At 34.2% G+C, this 12,949-nt stretch overlaps 3 protein-coding genes across 5 annotated transcripts; 1 reads left to right on the top strand and 2 right to left on the bottom strand.

The window, feature by feature from the left end:
* Positions 1–373: 373 nt before the first annotated feature.
* LOC102618077 (uncharacterized) lies at positions 374–3,708 on the bottom strand. 2 transcript variants are annotated; one of them, XM_006486636.4, is made up of 6 exons: positions 3,197–3,708; positions 2,775–2,880; positions 1,881–2,566; positions 1,594–1,779; positions 914–1,007; positions 374–730 (listed from the first exon to the last, which is right to left on the bottom strand). In XM_006486636.4, the coding sequence occupies exons 3-5, from the start codon at positions 2,538–2,540 to the stop codon at positions 975–977; spliced, it is 879 nt and encodes a 292-aa protein (XP_006486699.1). In that variant the 5' UTR covers positions 2,541–2,566; positions 2,775–2,880; positions 3,197–3,708; the 3' UTR covers positions 374–730; positions 914–974. The 2 variants fall into 2 exon arrangements, with proteins under 2 accessions (XP_006486699.1, XP_006486698.1); XM_006486635.4 differs by lacking the exon at positions 2,775–2,880.
* Positions 3,709–6,470: 2,762 nt separating this feature from the next.
* Positions 6,471–8,437, bottom strand: LOC102617798 (protein EIN6 ENHANCER). Its single transcript, XM_006486634.4, has 3 exons — positions 8,093–8,437; positions 6,986–7,053; positions 6,471–6,770 (listed from the first exon to the last, which is right to left on the bottom strand). Exons 1-3 carry the CDS (start codon positions 8,265–8,267, stop codon positions 6,639–6,641), a joined length of 375 nt encoding a protein of 124 aa, XP_006486697.1. The 5' UTR covers positions 8,268–8,437; the 3' UTR covers positions 6,471–6,638.
* Positions 8,438–8,986: 549 nt separating this feature from the next.
* LOC102617011 (probable hexosyltransferase MUCI70) lies at positions 8,987–12,939 on the top strand. Of its 2 annotated transcripts, none has more exons than XM_006486631.4 (8): positions 8,987–9,138; positions 9,500–9,591; positions 9,864–10,040; positions 10,487–10,558; positions 10,645–10,844; positions 11,015–11,430; positions 11,637–11,821; positions 12,246–12,939. In XM_006486631.4, exons 2-8 carry the CDS (start codon positions 9,510–9,512, stop codon positions 12,617–12,619), a joined length of 1,506 nt encoding a protein of 501 aa, XP_006486694.2. In that variant the 5' UTR covers positions 8,987–9,138; positions 9,500–9,509; the 3' UTR covers positions 12,620–12,939. The 2 variants fall into 2 exon arrangements, with proteins under 2 accessions (XP_006486694.2, XP_015388286.2); XM_015532800.3 differs by having other exon boundaries at positions 8,991–9,134.
* The last annotated feature ends 10 nt before the right edge of the window (positions 12,940–12,949 follow it).

Here is a 12,949-nt window from a genome sequence, read left to right as displayed (position 1 = left end):
TATATATATATATATATATAAGTGAAGTCATCCTTGTTTGATTGCATCATCAATAAACCATTTATCATCTCATCTGTCGATTAAAGGAAGCCTTATCACTTTCATATAAAAGATATATTATTTTTTATGTTAATGTGGGACTTGTTATAGGTTTTAATTATTAGTATAAGATTTGTTTCCAGCTTAATGAGTGTTGTACTGTTTGTCATCTGTGTTACCATCAGACTTAGAGGATGGATCATTAACTTCCATCTAAAGTTAACTTTGTTAAACAGTAGCAATAAAGTCTCAATAAAGTCTTACAAATGTTTGGTACTGTTGCTACTCAAACAACAGTTGCAGCGCTGCATAAGCTTCAAATAATGAAGGGAGATAGAGGATTCTAGTGTGACATTGAAAATCATTGTGGCAAGCAATCATTCAAAATGGTTTCTTGCTCAACAGGAGTTCTACATAACGCAATTTATTGCACAAGAAAGCTACAATACATATCTTAGAAAAGTTGATAAATTTAATGTAAATCTCTAAAACCCAATATAAATCTCTAACACCCAATTCCCTTGATGTAACTTCAAAGAATTGAAGCTTAAATGTTCCTACTCATATCTATAAATGCTACTATAGGGTATATTACATGCTCCCTTTATGTATTGGCAAAATTTCTGATTAAACAAAGATGCACATCTTCAGCTATGCTCAGCAGAACCGCTTCGTAAGACACGATTGGATCCTGCATTAACAAGATTCACGTATGTCAAAGAAGAAATGATTTTTAATATAGGCATGAGTGGAGCAAAATTAAAATCCAATGACCTTTTAAGCCCCCATCAATCATGCTCCAAACAAAATGACAACAAATGAGAAGGATTAAAAAAAACAGTGGCATGAACAAAAATGGAACATGCTAAATTACCTTTACAGAGATAGAAAAGTTCCGGAGCTATGTGACACATCCAAGAATCTCTCCCTCAACGCTAGCAACATTTCTTTTTGTTCTTTTCTTTAGCCTGCTCAAAGCAGACACAGGTCAATAAAGAATCATTAAAAGAAGGAAAGAATTATATGTAAACTTTAGCAAGACAATGTAACGTTTCTTCCTTCTCTTTCTGCAGCCTGCTCAAAGCAGAGACAAATAAAAAACAAAACACAAAAAAAAAAAAAAAAGGGAAGGAATTCTATGCAAAGTTTCAGCAAAAGACACTGGCTCTGATACGGCCCACAATGTGACAAAACATCCGTCATACTCACTATCTCATGGCCAAACTACACCATGAAGACTACTCCATGTGATAGAGCCAGGGCACTACAACATGCCAACATTTTACCAAAAGATTATATAATATGGTAGTGTAATCAAACTCAATTGATTAACAGAATCAAATGTTTTATGCCCAGCATTGCTCCTAATCTTGCAACCCTCTTTGTATTTCCGAGGATGGTTTCAGCAATTTCATTTTTCAAACATAAAGCAAATGATAACGACATATACAATTGGGGAAAAAAAATATCCAAACCAAAGGTTGAATCTAAACTAAATGTTTTTAAACCACTAATTATATATAAATCACAATTGCTAAAACATAAAACTCATACCTTTTCCCGCAGTTTCTCCAAAATAGCATCTTCATGTGCTTGATAACCAGCACCCACCAAATTGTTTATGCTTTCAGTCTCCACAGGCTTCGGAGCACTCGGAATCTGTGTTGCCACAGCTGGTTGAAGAGGTAAAACCAGCAGAGGATTAGATAGATTACCACAAACACTTCCTGTAGCGGCGCCCTACAAAGCAATAACACAAATTATTAGTCATAAAACATATACTCAAACAGCATACAATAGACAGAAATATAGCCAATACCGTCTCAAATTAAGGAACTCACCGCTGCACTTTTAGTAGCCATTACAACAAGCGCAGAACCTTTCTTCTTGGAACTTTTAATCACAACATCTTCCACCTTCCCAAACTCTGAGAATATCTCTCTCAACCTCTCTGCCGTATAATCCTCACCAAACTTCTCCCACGAAACCTTAAGCACCTTCTCCTTATCCAACCCAACCCCACCACTCCCACTCTGTTTCGTCTCTTTCACTGATGCAAATGCTGCAGGTGTTCGTTTATTCTCATGCATTGCACGTATTCTCTCAATCTCTTCCTTAAGCTGCCTAGCAATCTTCTCCTCTTCTTGTCGGGCTTTCACAGCCGGGTCAGGAGCAAAAGCAGCCCTTTCTCTTTCTTCAAGATCCGACATCATTTTTCGCCTCTTCCCATCCTGCTGGGACTGGCGCTGCTGCTTCTCCCGTTTAATTTTCAAAAGATCATCAAACAATTTCCGGGCCTTCTCATCCTTCAAAATCTCATAAGATGACTTCAGCTTTTGGAAATTATCATGGGCATCAGGATCATCGGGTCGTTTATCCGGGTGCAATTCCAAAGCCTTCCATTTATAAGCTTTTGATATTTCCTTTTCAGTTAGTTTAGCACCTTCCTCACCAGAGGGTAACCCCAGAACTCTATAGTGATCAACATGATCGACATCCATATCTGCTAATAAAGTTCAATGATACACTGCCACCCAAAAAAAAAAAAAAAAGAACCTAGTATAAGCTTTCTTGGGTAGTTGATTTGAACCAAACTCACAAGGAAGAAATTATAATTCAATTCACAACTCTGATGATAAGCAATCAACTGAAGAACCCACTTGCAAGTAACTTAATATCCAAACAAGCAATCCAGACTTCAAATTTATCAAGCACTTTGGGGGAAAACAAAAAACCTGCAATACGGTGGCTGCTTGGCGAGTTCGTGGCACACCCGTGAGAAAAATTAAAGGAAAAGAGAATACTACTGAACCAACAAGCAAAATATTCCCAATAGAAATCCTGAACAAATCCCAATTCCAATGAGGTTTTAATAGCTGTCCGGATCCACTAAATTAAGTTAAATAATTTAAAAAATAATTTAAAAATTCAACAATTTAACTAATAAATTCAAATAAAATTCAATTATAATCAACAATTACCAATTTAACATGAATAAAATACAACATCATCATAAAACCCGCAAAATTCAAGTACACAACCATTAAAATCCACAAATAAAAAACACTACAAATCAGAAACTACATTTATGCATTTATGCTTATACGTATTAATTCACTTAAAATCAGAAATTGATTTGCTGGAAATTCGTGCTCACCTTTTGTGTTAACAGCGACCAACAGTGGAAAGAATGGACAAGGCAGCCAAGTACGGTGTGTTTCACGCGAGCCAAGATGCAGCGGGTTGCCGACGTTTGATGACGGCGAAGTGCGCTGAGTGAGGCGAGGCAGGGCAGCCGGCGCGACGACAACAACCTTCGACGACAACAACGCGTGCTCAGCTCAGGCGAGGCATTCGGCGTTCGATGACAGCGACTGCAAGCCGGACGGCGTTCAAGGGTTAGGGATTTAGGGTGGTTTTCGATTTCAAGCGCTTGTGAGTGGTGGACGTGTGAGGCGCAAACGGTTTGGTGCGTTCAGCTCAGGCGAGGCATTCGGCGTTCGATGACAGCGACTGCAAGCCGGACGGCGTTCAAGGGTTAGGGATTTAGGGTGGTTTTCGATTTCAAGCGCTTGTGAGTGGTGGACGTGTGAGGCGCGAACGGTTTGGTGAGTGAGTGATGCTGTTGCCGTCTGCGCTTTTCGATTTAGGTCGCTGGATTTATTTATTTATTTTTTTTAATTATAGCTTATATATCTTTCAATACAAATTAGATTAAATTAATATTATAATTAAAATTAATCCGAATCCGGATATCCGGTTTTCTGGATCGCACGAATTATAATTCTTAAACTCTGGATCCACATTTTTTAAAGTGTGGATCCAGATTTTTCCGGATTCAAATTTTTTAGATTTTTATGGATCCGAGCCGGACTCGGATTTTTTTGCTATCCTTAATTGCAGCAGATGTACCTTATTACTTTCAAAATTATCTCAATATCTTAAAAATAAAATTTATCAAAATTACTAAACTATCCTTATCTTAAAATATTTACACAACTCAAACATAACATGGCTCAAACAAATACTGGTACATGTTGAACTAGACATCAACATATGAGCAAACCAAGCTTGAGAAGAGGAAGCTATTGCAATTGAGAAAGAGAAGATTAGTTTGTCACTGCACAATCGCCGGTGAAAATCGATTATTTTTAACAAAATTCTTGGAATCTAACTATTTTAGGAAAGTAATTCCTTATAATTAACTTTCTTTTTTATATTTAAAGAAAAATTAAAAAAATAGGATCTTATATAGTAAAAATAGATTAAATTAGTTGTGGGTCTCTCATAATATACAAATTTCTAGTTGTTTGCTCCATGTAAATGGTGAAAAATTGATGGATTGTTCCGATTATAATTCGGTTGTGTAAGCTCATGTAACACATGATTCAAGGCTGCGTAATACACACATGTAATACACAACCCTCAGTCGTATATGACATGACTTTTTGTATTATTACATAATCATGAATCATGTATTACGAGACTTTCATGACCTTCATGTATTACACAACTTCATGTATTACAAGACCTTCATGTATTACACGACTTTATATATTACGCGATTAGACGACCTTCATGTATTATACGATTTTTTTCATTATTCATTAGAAAAATTTAGTTCTTTAAAGACTTAATTTGTGTTAAGAATTTATATTTGTTGCTATGCAGAAAATATCAACGAAAATTATTGAGAAAAAAAAAGTGAATATATAGTTGTATTTGTGTAAGAGGTTATAAGAGATTTTGAAAGAATTTCGATAAGAAAAGATTTGAGTGTAAGAACTAAAAAGACAATGAAAAGGAGTGGATTTCATGCACTCATTAAGAGCATTTTAGATTTCTACACATTTGTTAGGGTGCCTATAAAAATAAAAAAGGAAATGGATATTTAAATAATTTTACAACTATTAAAGGGTATTTAATTGAAAACCCTGAGAATTTGTGCTTGCTTCGCCCTTTCTCTTCCTAATGAAGCAAAATCAAAATTTTGAGGCTGTATTACGATTACAATAATAACATCTAGTTCCATAACTTTTTTTAAATTATAGGGAAATATTCATCGTCCACCCATTTTTTTTAATTTTTTCAAAAATACACAATTCTTTTTTTGTTGTTGCTGGAATCCACCTAAAATTACATTTTGTTCCACTTTTCCACTTCCGTTTGAAATCCATTAAGAAAACTAACGGAAACTTTAAAAAGACCATTTTACCCCCCAAAACAAAAATTACAATTTCACCCTAAAAATGCCAAAAATAATAAGATTTAATGATGAATATCATTATTGGTACGTTAATGAAGTATAAAAAAATCTTAACTACTAGAGATTATAACTCAATGAATAATAAAACTCTACTTATCTTAAATTCAATTGATGGTTTGTGAGATTGAGCTATTTTTAATACTACTGCTATAATTTAGTATTCTAATTACATACATATTTTTAAAAAAAAAAACCCTGCATTTGATGGTTGTGGAATTAATTTCTTTATTGACCAATGAGGAAAATAATTAGATTTAATCTGATTATTTTTGGTAATTTTTAGGGTGAAATTATAATTTTCGTTTTGAGGGTAAAATGATCATTTTTTAAATTTTCCGTTAGTTTTCTTAATAGATTCCAAACAGAAGTGGAAAAGTGAAACAAAATGTAATTTCAGGTGGATTCCAGCAAAAAAAAAAAAAAAATTGTGTATTTTTGAAAAAATTAAAAAAAACGGGTGGACGGTAGATATTTTTGCTAAATTATAATGTATGACACAGTTCACGATTTCCTTTCACTATGGTTCCTCCCTTGAAATTCCATAAAAATCCTTGAAAAATATTACTCTTACACATATTTATTATGCTGTGGGAGATTTTTCATTATCCAAAGAAAGTTTTTATCACCATTATTAAATATATAAAATATGAAATTAGAATAAATTATGTTCATATATACAACATAAATAAGTTAAAAAGAAAATTTTCGTTCATGCGAATATATACAAAATTAAATAAGTGGAAAGATTCATCAATAGATCACGCTGCTTATCTTGATTCTTGAATTTACTTTGACGAATATGTTGTTAACAAAAATATTTTGTATGTGCTTCAGCCAAATTATGGCTAATAGTTCTGTTATATATATATATGTGCGTGTGTGTTTTTTTTTTTTTTTGGGATCTTAGAAACAACATCTTTAAATTTCCATAATTGGTGAAAGGTGCAAATAGAAATTTGGTTTAAATGTGTTTTCTGATGATTAAAATAGCCATTTAGAAAAATCCCACAATAAATGATTAGGATCGTGTGAGATCATGCACAATAAAAAGCAGGCAAGCCACCTATTAGGTTAGTACAATAATTACTTGCTTATAATCCCCCCCCCCCCCCCCCCCCCAAACAAACAAACAAACAAAAAAGACTGCCCAAGCTTCTAGAGGAAATTAATATGCATTTCTCTGCATTTCTTTCATCATATAATGTAAAATACCATGACAAAGAATAGTTCAAGACAACTCTACTTGATTGAGCTTACTCCATGACTATGAACTTTGATTCTAAAACAAACACACAGGCACAAACACAGATGACCAATGTTTCCAGAACCCAAGTTACTTGAGAACTACGGCTGCATTTCTCAAAGCCAAGTATCTCTGCACATACTCATTTGGAAGTGATCTTACAAGCTTGAAGACTTCAGCATTCGCATAGCGAAGATTTGTTCTGGGATCATAGTAAGGAGCCTGCATGGTACGCTAAAAAGTTAACATCTACTGAGATTACAACTTAGCAAGATTTAATCGCAATTCCTGACTCAATATAGAAGTCTCTTTTTGTTTTATTTTGTTTAAATAAAATTTATAGTGTATCAACATGGCATCTGAATGACTGGATTGATGACATGAATGATAGTGAAATGAATTTAGGGAAAAAAATCCTCTTCCATAGTTCCACATACCTCAAATCCTGTTATATCACAAATTCTCTTGCAAGGATGCATAGATGGTGGAGATTCAATATTAACATCTGCAAAAGAAAATAGAATGAAGGGGTGAAATTTTTCATCAGATGAACTACGACTGAATTTTGTGAAAAAAAAAACAGAAGATAAAAGAGGGTAAAATCTTATAATCTTAGAGATCCAACATGGAGTGTCTTTCTCAGGTTTCTGGGACTATGGAAATGAAACAATAGTATAGGTGTTATATTTTTCAGCTTCCTGAGGATGCTACTTTGTGGCTGTGCAGCCTAAACAAATAGTGAACACACAACAAACCCCACACATTTAGTTACAATTATTTCTCATCATCTAGTCAATTACAATATCATGGAGAATTATGGCAAACGCTCCAAATCTCTGAAATCCAAAGAAGGTCATTGAAGTAGTAAAATAAATAAAAAAGGCTATTCAACACATAAGCTCACATTGATCAAGATCATGTCAAAGTTTAAATGAGAATTTGCATTCAGATGCTTAATCAAGTACAGGTTCAAACCATCTATATGCAAACCAAACTCCGACATTGTTAATACAAATCATATCAAATCTGCTCCATTAGTATCAATAAACGCCCCCTCAATCCAAATAACCTCACTCAAAGTAGTGCGTAACGGATGAAGCAAAATCCTTTCTTTTCACACTTATTACATCTCCTCAAAATCAGGCTCACAGAATCGGTACAAAACAGCCCACATACAAAGGGTTTCACACACAACTAAAGAATGAATGACATTCCATACCCTATCAGTTTAGCAATTGCATTAAACAACTTAACACCTCAACTAAGAAAACAACCCATATTGCACCGCATTACCAGCTACGCTCACAATATGGTGAGCAGTAGGACACGTGACGTAAATAGTGTGGAGGTTTTGGATTATCTAAACACCAGCCACGGTAGTGCTGCTCATATTGTCCACTGTATATATATTCTAAGAGAGCAAACGAAAGGGCAACTGTAAAATAACTTCTTCGATCATGTATCAAAATTTACAAACAATTTAAAAGCATAAGAGGGTTTATTTTGTGTTTTCCATACTGTTTGAAGAATTTGCATCAACTTACAATTGGGTTCATCAGGAGGGTAATTCTGATAATTCTCAGCTTGAAGAATTTGCTTGAGATGTTTCCAATGCCTGCCCCTTGACTGGCCTTTGGGGTACTTTTCATACATTTGTATTCTCTTGAAACTCATGTACGTTGGCAGCACAAGCTCTGCTTCTATCACCTCTGCTTCCATTCTCTCTTTCTTCTTTGTCACCAAATCACTCAACAATAGAACAGAATTCCCCAAAGAAAATTAAAACTTGATCGGAAATCGCAAACCCTATTTAAGTTGTCAATGGAGGAGGAAGACGAACGTCAGCGTGTGAACCTGTGTGTTATTTTCACTGCAAAAAACGACACCGTTGCAAAGTTTCAGCATGTGAACCCTAGCGTTCGAAAAAATGACATAAACTCCCTTAACATTTTAAAAAAGACATATAACCTCATTTTTGTTAATAAATTCTGTTTGTTTTAATAATAAATTTATTTATAATTTATAATTATTATTATTATGTCACTATAATAAATAAATTAATATATTGACTTAAGATATATCATGTGTGTAATGAAATAAAAAACTTTTTTTAAAACTTAAAATTAAAATATAATTGTCTTTTATCTAAATTTTTTATTATTTTTAGAGTGAATTTTAATTTGATTCATCATTCATAATTTTTTATTGGAAATGTATATTGATAATTTAGAGTAAATAATTCAGTCTAAAAATAGATATAATTTTAAATTTTAAGTAAAATGTTATTTATTCTATTATACACGTTATCAACTATATGTCTTATGTTAATATATTAATTTATTTATTATAGGGACATAAAGATAATTATATATTAAAAATAAATTTATTATTAAAATAAATTAAATTTATTGATAAAAATGGAGGTTATATATCTTTCGTGAAATATTAAGAGACTTTACGTTCCTTTTCCCAAACATTAGGGAGTTCGCAGTTCTTTTCTCTTTTAGTTATACACAGTCACTTAAAACTACGCCGTTTGACGGAGGCGCATGGAGTGCTTGAGCTTTGGAGAATCTCAGGCACTGGGTGGGTGAGTGAATCAAGTTTAATTGAATTCTTTTTATAGATCTAATTATTCGAGATTAGAAATTTTGAATCATTAGCTTTCACAAGTTTGCTTAGATCTGGACAGTTCTTACATTCTTTCTATATCCACTTGTGCCCCCTCAAAGTTTCTTCCTTTTTCGTTCTTAATTGGATTCTTTAGCTACCCCTTCAGGATTCAAAAAAATTATTGTTTCAATAACTTCATAAATTGTCAATAAGTAAAAAGTTTGAGCCTTTTTTTTTTTTCCCTTTTTCGTGTTTTTAGCGCGTTAGCAAGTGCTGCTACTTTGTTAATATACTCCAATTGGCATGATTTTGATCAACATTTTACTGTGTTCATCAAGCTGAGTGATAATGGAGAGCAAGGCTCTATCTTCTTACTCTTCGCGCTTAAACAGGAGAGGGGATCGAAATCATCAAACCCTTCGTACCCAAGGCAAGTGAAAACTATTTCTTTTCTTTCTTGATATCATAAAAGGCTATGAATTTTTTTTTTTAATTAATGGGCTTTATGAATTTTATCACAAGAAGTGAAAGAGGTTATATTTTTATGAATTTTAAGCTGATGGGAAGTGATTTCTTTGCATGGGTTTTGAGTGTAGAAACAAAAGATTATGCTTTTATCTAATGGAGTTTTGGTTTAGCATTGTTTCAGTGTGGCATTGCTTTATTTTGGCTAAAGAATTAAGATATGTGCTGATGATGCAGATGCTGAAGTAGGTTTATTTTCTCCGAGGTTTCCTCAAGATTATCCGATGAAGATCGTGTGGAAGAGAGGATTTATTAGATTGGTTCTTGTAGCTGGCATTGCGTGGATGTTACTCATTCTTGTTGTATTATTATTTCATGTCTGGTCTTGTCAATCTTCTTTGGCTTTCTTTTCAGGTATTAGGGAGATTTGAAGTTTATTTTGCAATTTATTTTGTGCTATTTTAAACTTTTCATCTGTTCATTTGCTGCTGGCATTTAAATCATTAGTAACTTATCCTGTGTGGAATAAAGAGACGGAAACTGAATCATGAATCTTATGTCTGTGTTAAAATATTCAGTGCTGAAGTCTGTGTTAAAAGTTAGGTAGCTTGACTCCAAAAAGGACCATTACTTGATTTAAGCCTCTTTTGATGAGAGGTTATTTTGTACATTATGTTGTCATTCTGGAATAATTTTTAGGGTTAGGTAGTTTTGGAGTAGATCAAGAATTGCTTTTACTTCCTGAAATTTGTGATGCTCTCGTTCTTGAGTGGACTGATGTTATTAAATAACTTTATTTGGTGAAAACTCTCTGTTGATTCAGTGTTGAAGTGATGTTATGGTTTCTTCTTGATATGCAGCAATCTGCAACAAACAGGGCAAGGTATTTATTATGTTAGACACAATGGGGCTTGTTCCAAAATCACAACATCGTAAGCTTATAGCAACATCTCTTAATTGCAGTATTGACCTCAATGTTGTTCAAGTAAATGATACTGATTCTAGCTACATTGATTAGGTTGCCCAATTCCCACTGTGGATGACCCTAACACAATTTTTATTCCAAAGGAAAGAACTCCCGACACAATTGTCAAAAATCTAACCTACTTTTTGGAGGATGAGTTTGTGCATAATGGATCTCAGTCATCCCCTCTCTTTGGAGGACATCAAAGCTGGTTGCAAAGAGAAGAGAGTTTCAAATTAAATTCTAACATGAAGGTGAAATTAAATTTTCTATGTGTAGTCATTATTTTCTACTCTTTTAATTAGTTATTGGTTCTTTCAGCCAAAAAAAAAAAGGTTTATTGGTATTTAAAAGTAGTTGTTTTAACTTTCCATCATAAATTTAGGTTAGTTTCATTTCTTTTGCAATGTGCTCTTTTATTCAGGTGCACTGTGGATTTATGCGAAATGGTGGAGCTGAAATGTCTCCCTTGGATGTCAAATATGTTAAGAAGTGTAAATTTGTTGTTGCATCGGGGATTTTTGATGGATATGATGTTCCTCATCAGCCTTCCAACATTAGTCGCCGCTCTAAGAAGCTCTTCTGTTTTCTTATGGTGATGGATGAGGTATCTCTTAAATTCATAAGGAAGAATGTTACCATCAAGGAAGATTCCGCAGGTGGGCAGTGGGTGGGTATTTGGCGTCTTATTTTACTGAAGCATCCACCTTATGATGAGCCCAGAAGGAATGGGAAGGTTCCTAAGATTTTAACCCATAGGTTGTTTCCTCAAGCACAGTATAGCATTTGGATTGATGGTAAAATGGAGCTGATTGTTGATCCATTACTAATTCTTGAAAGGTATATTTGTGTTCATGAAGTTGCCAGAAACTGAATTTTAAACTGTTATGATTTTTGGTTGCTCTAGTAATCTGAAAATGAAAACTCAACTCAGTTTTAGTTAAATAAGTTCATAAGCATGCGGATGAAGGTTCGCCCCTGCCCCTCTTCCTCTATGGTTACAGTGGAGGAGTGTCTTGATATCATCAATTATCTTTGTTCTGCAGATACTTATGGCGTGGAAAGCATACCTTTGCTATTGCTCAGCATAAACATCATCGCAGCATATACGAGGAAGCTGATGCAAATAAGAGAAGGAAGCGGTATGCCCGACCTCTTATTGATTATCAGATGAAAATTTACCGCTATGAAGGAATGGAGCCATGGAGTATAAAGAAAAACACCATTAGTGGTAAGAAGAATGTTACAACTTTACTCAATATTTGCTTTGGTTTTGTCATCTGGTTTTTATGTGAACTTTGAACATCTGACCTCTCAGTTTTAAGAATAACAATATTTCACTATATAAGTAAAAGGAAACCTTATGATCAAGAGTGCCTGTATTCTTGGAGGAAAAACTGTAACCACGAGGCAACTTATAAGACTTGTATTATATGTTGCGGCAAGTTTATGAAAAACACATAGCTTTATTTGGCCTTTGTCTTCAATTGAATATTAGGGCTGCTTCCTGACAAACTGCAGTCAGGACTCAGACAAGCCTATTTGCTGTTTAGTTATTTCATTCGCCTTTGAAAGACCTTCTAAGAGTGCTCCATTTAGACTTTGTTATATGCAATTACTCGTTCATGTTACCAACAAAATTTTACATATTGCAGATGTACCAGAGGGTGCTGTCATCATAAGAGAACATACTGCATTGAGTAACTTGTTTAGCTGCTTGTGGTTCAATGAAGTCAATCTCTTAACACCCAGAGATCAGCTGAGTTTTGGCTATGTTGTCTATAGATTAAAGGGTTTGTTCAAGTTCTATATGTTCCCAAATTGCGAGTATAACTCACTGTTTGTGTTGCACCCACATACCAGAGAGCATTCTTCTAAAATAGAGTGGGTAAAATCACGGGACGAATTAAAGGGGAATGGTAGCAGTATGATAGAAGGTAGGGGTGGATTAGGCTTCTGGACTCCTTATCCAGGGAACCTTGACTTAGTTGTCCTGCCACCTGTAGCAAGAACATCAAAAGCAGGCTGAGATTCAGTAAGATCCATTTGCTCTATCTGAATAATGGATATTTAGCCTCTATTAGTTCCTTCCTTTATCATTCAGGATGAGGAATATTCCGGACCTCATTGATTTTCTTTCCCTTTATACATGGATTTTCCTAAAAAGGTATGCACAATGTATTGGAAGGGTGGAGATGATGCCGATTTTGTTAGACGTTTTCAAAAGGCTAATGAAAGACCGCTTTCTCTTCAACACTGTTGTTATAGAATCTTGAAAACCATCAAATTTTGTAGATATGTTTACATTTGATTTCATTTTAAATTGCGATTAGAGCAGCACTTGGGAAATCGCGTTTGC

The sequence above is a fragment of the Citrus sinensis genome, chromosome 8 (assembly GCF_022201045.2).
Source record: "Citrus sinensis cultivar Valencia sweet orange chromosome 8, DVS_A1.0, whole genome shotgun sequence".
NCBI classification, from domain to species: Eukaryota; Viridiplantae; Streptophyta; class Magnoliopsida; order Sapindales; family Rutaceae; genus Citrus; species Citrus sinensis.
This window is presented reverse-complemented; position numbering and strand designations above follow the sequence as displayed.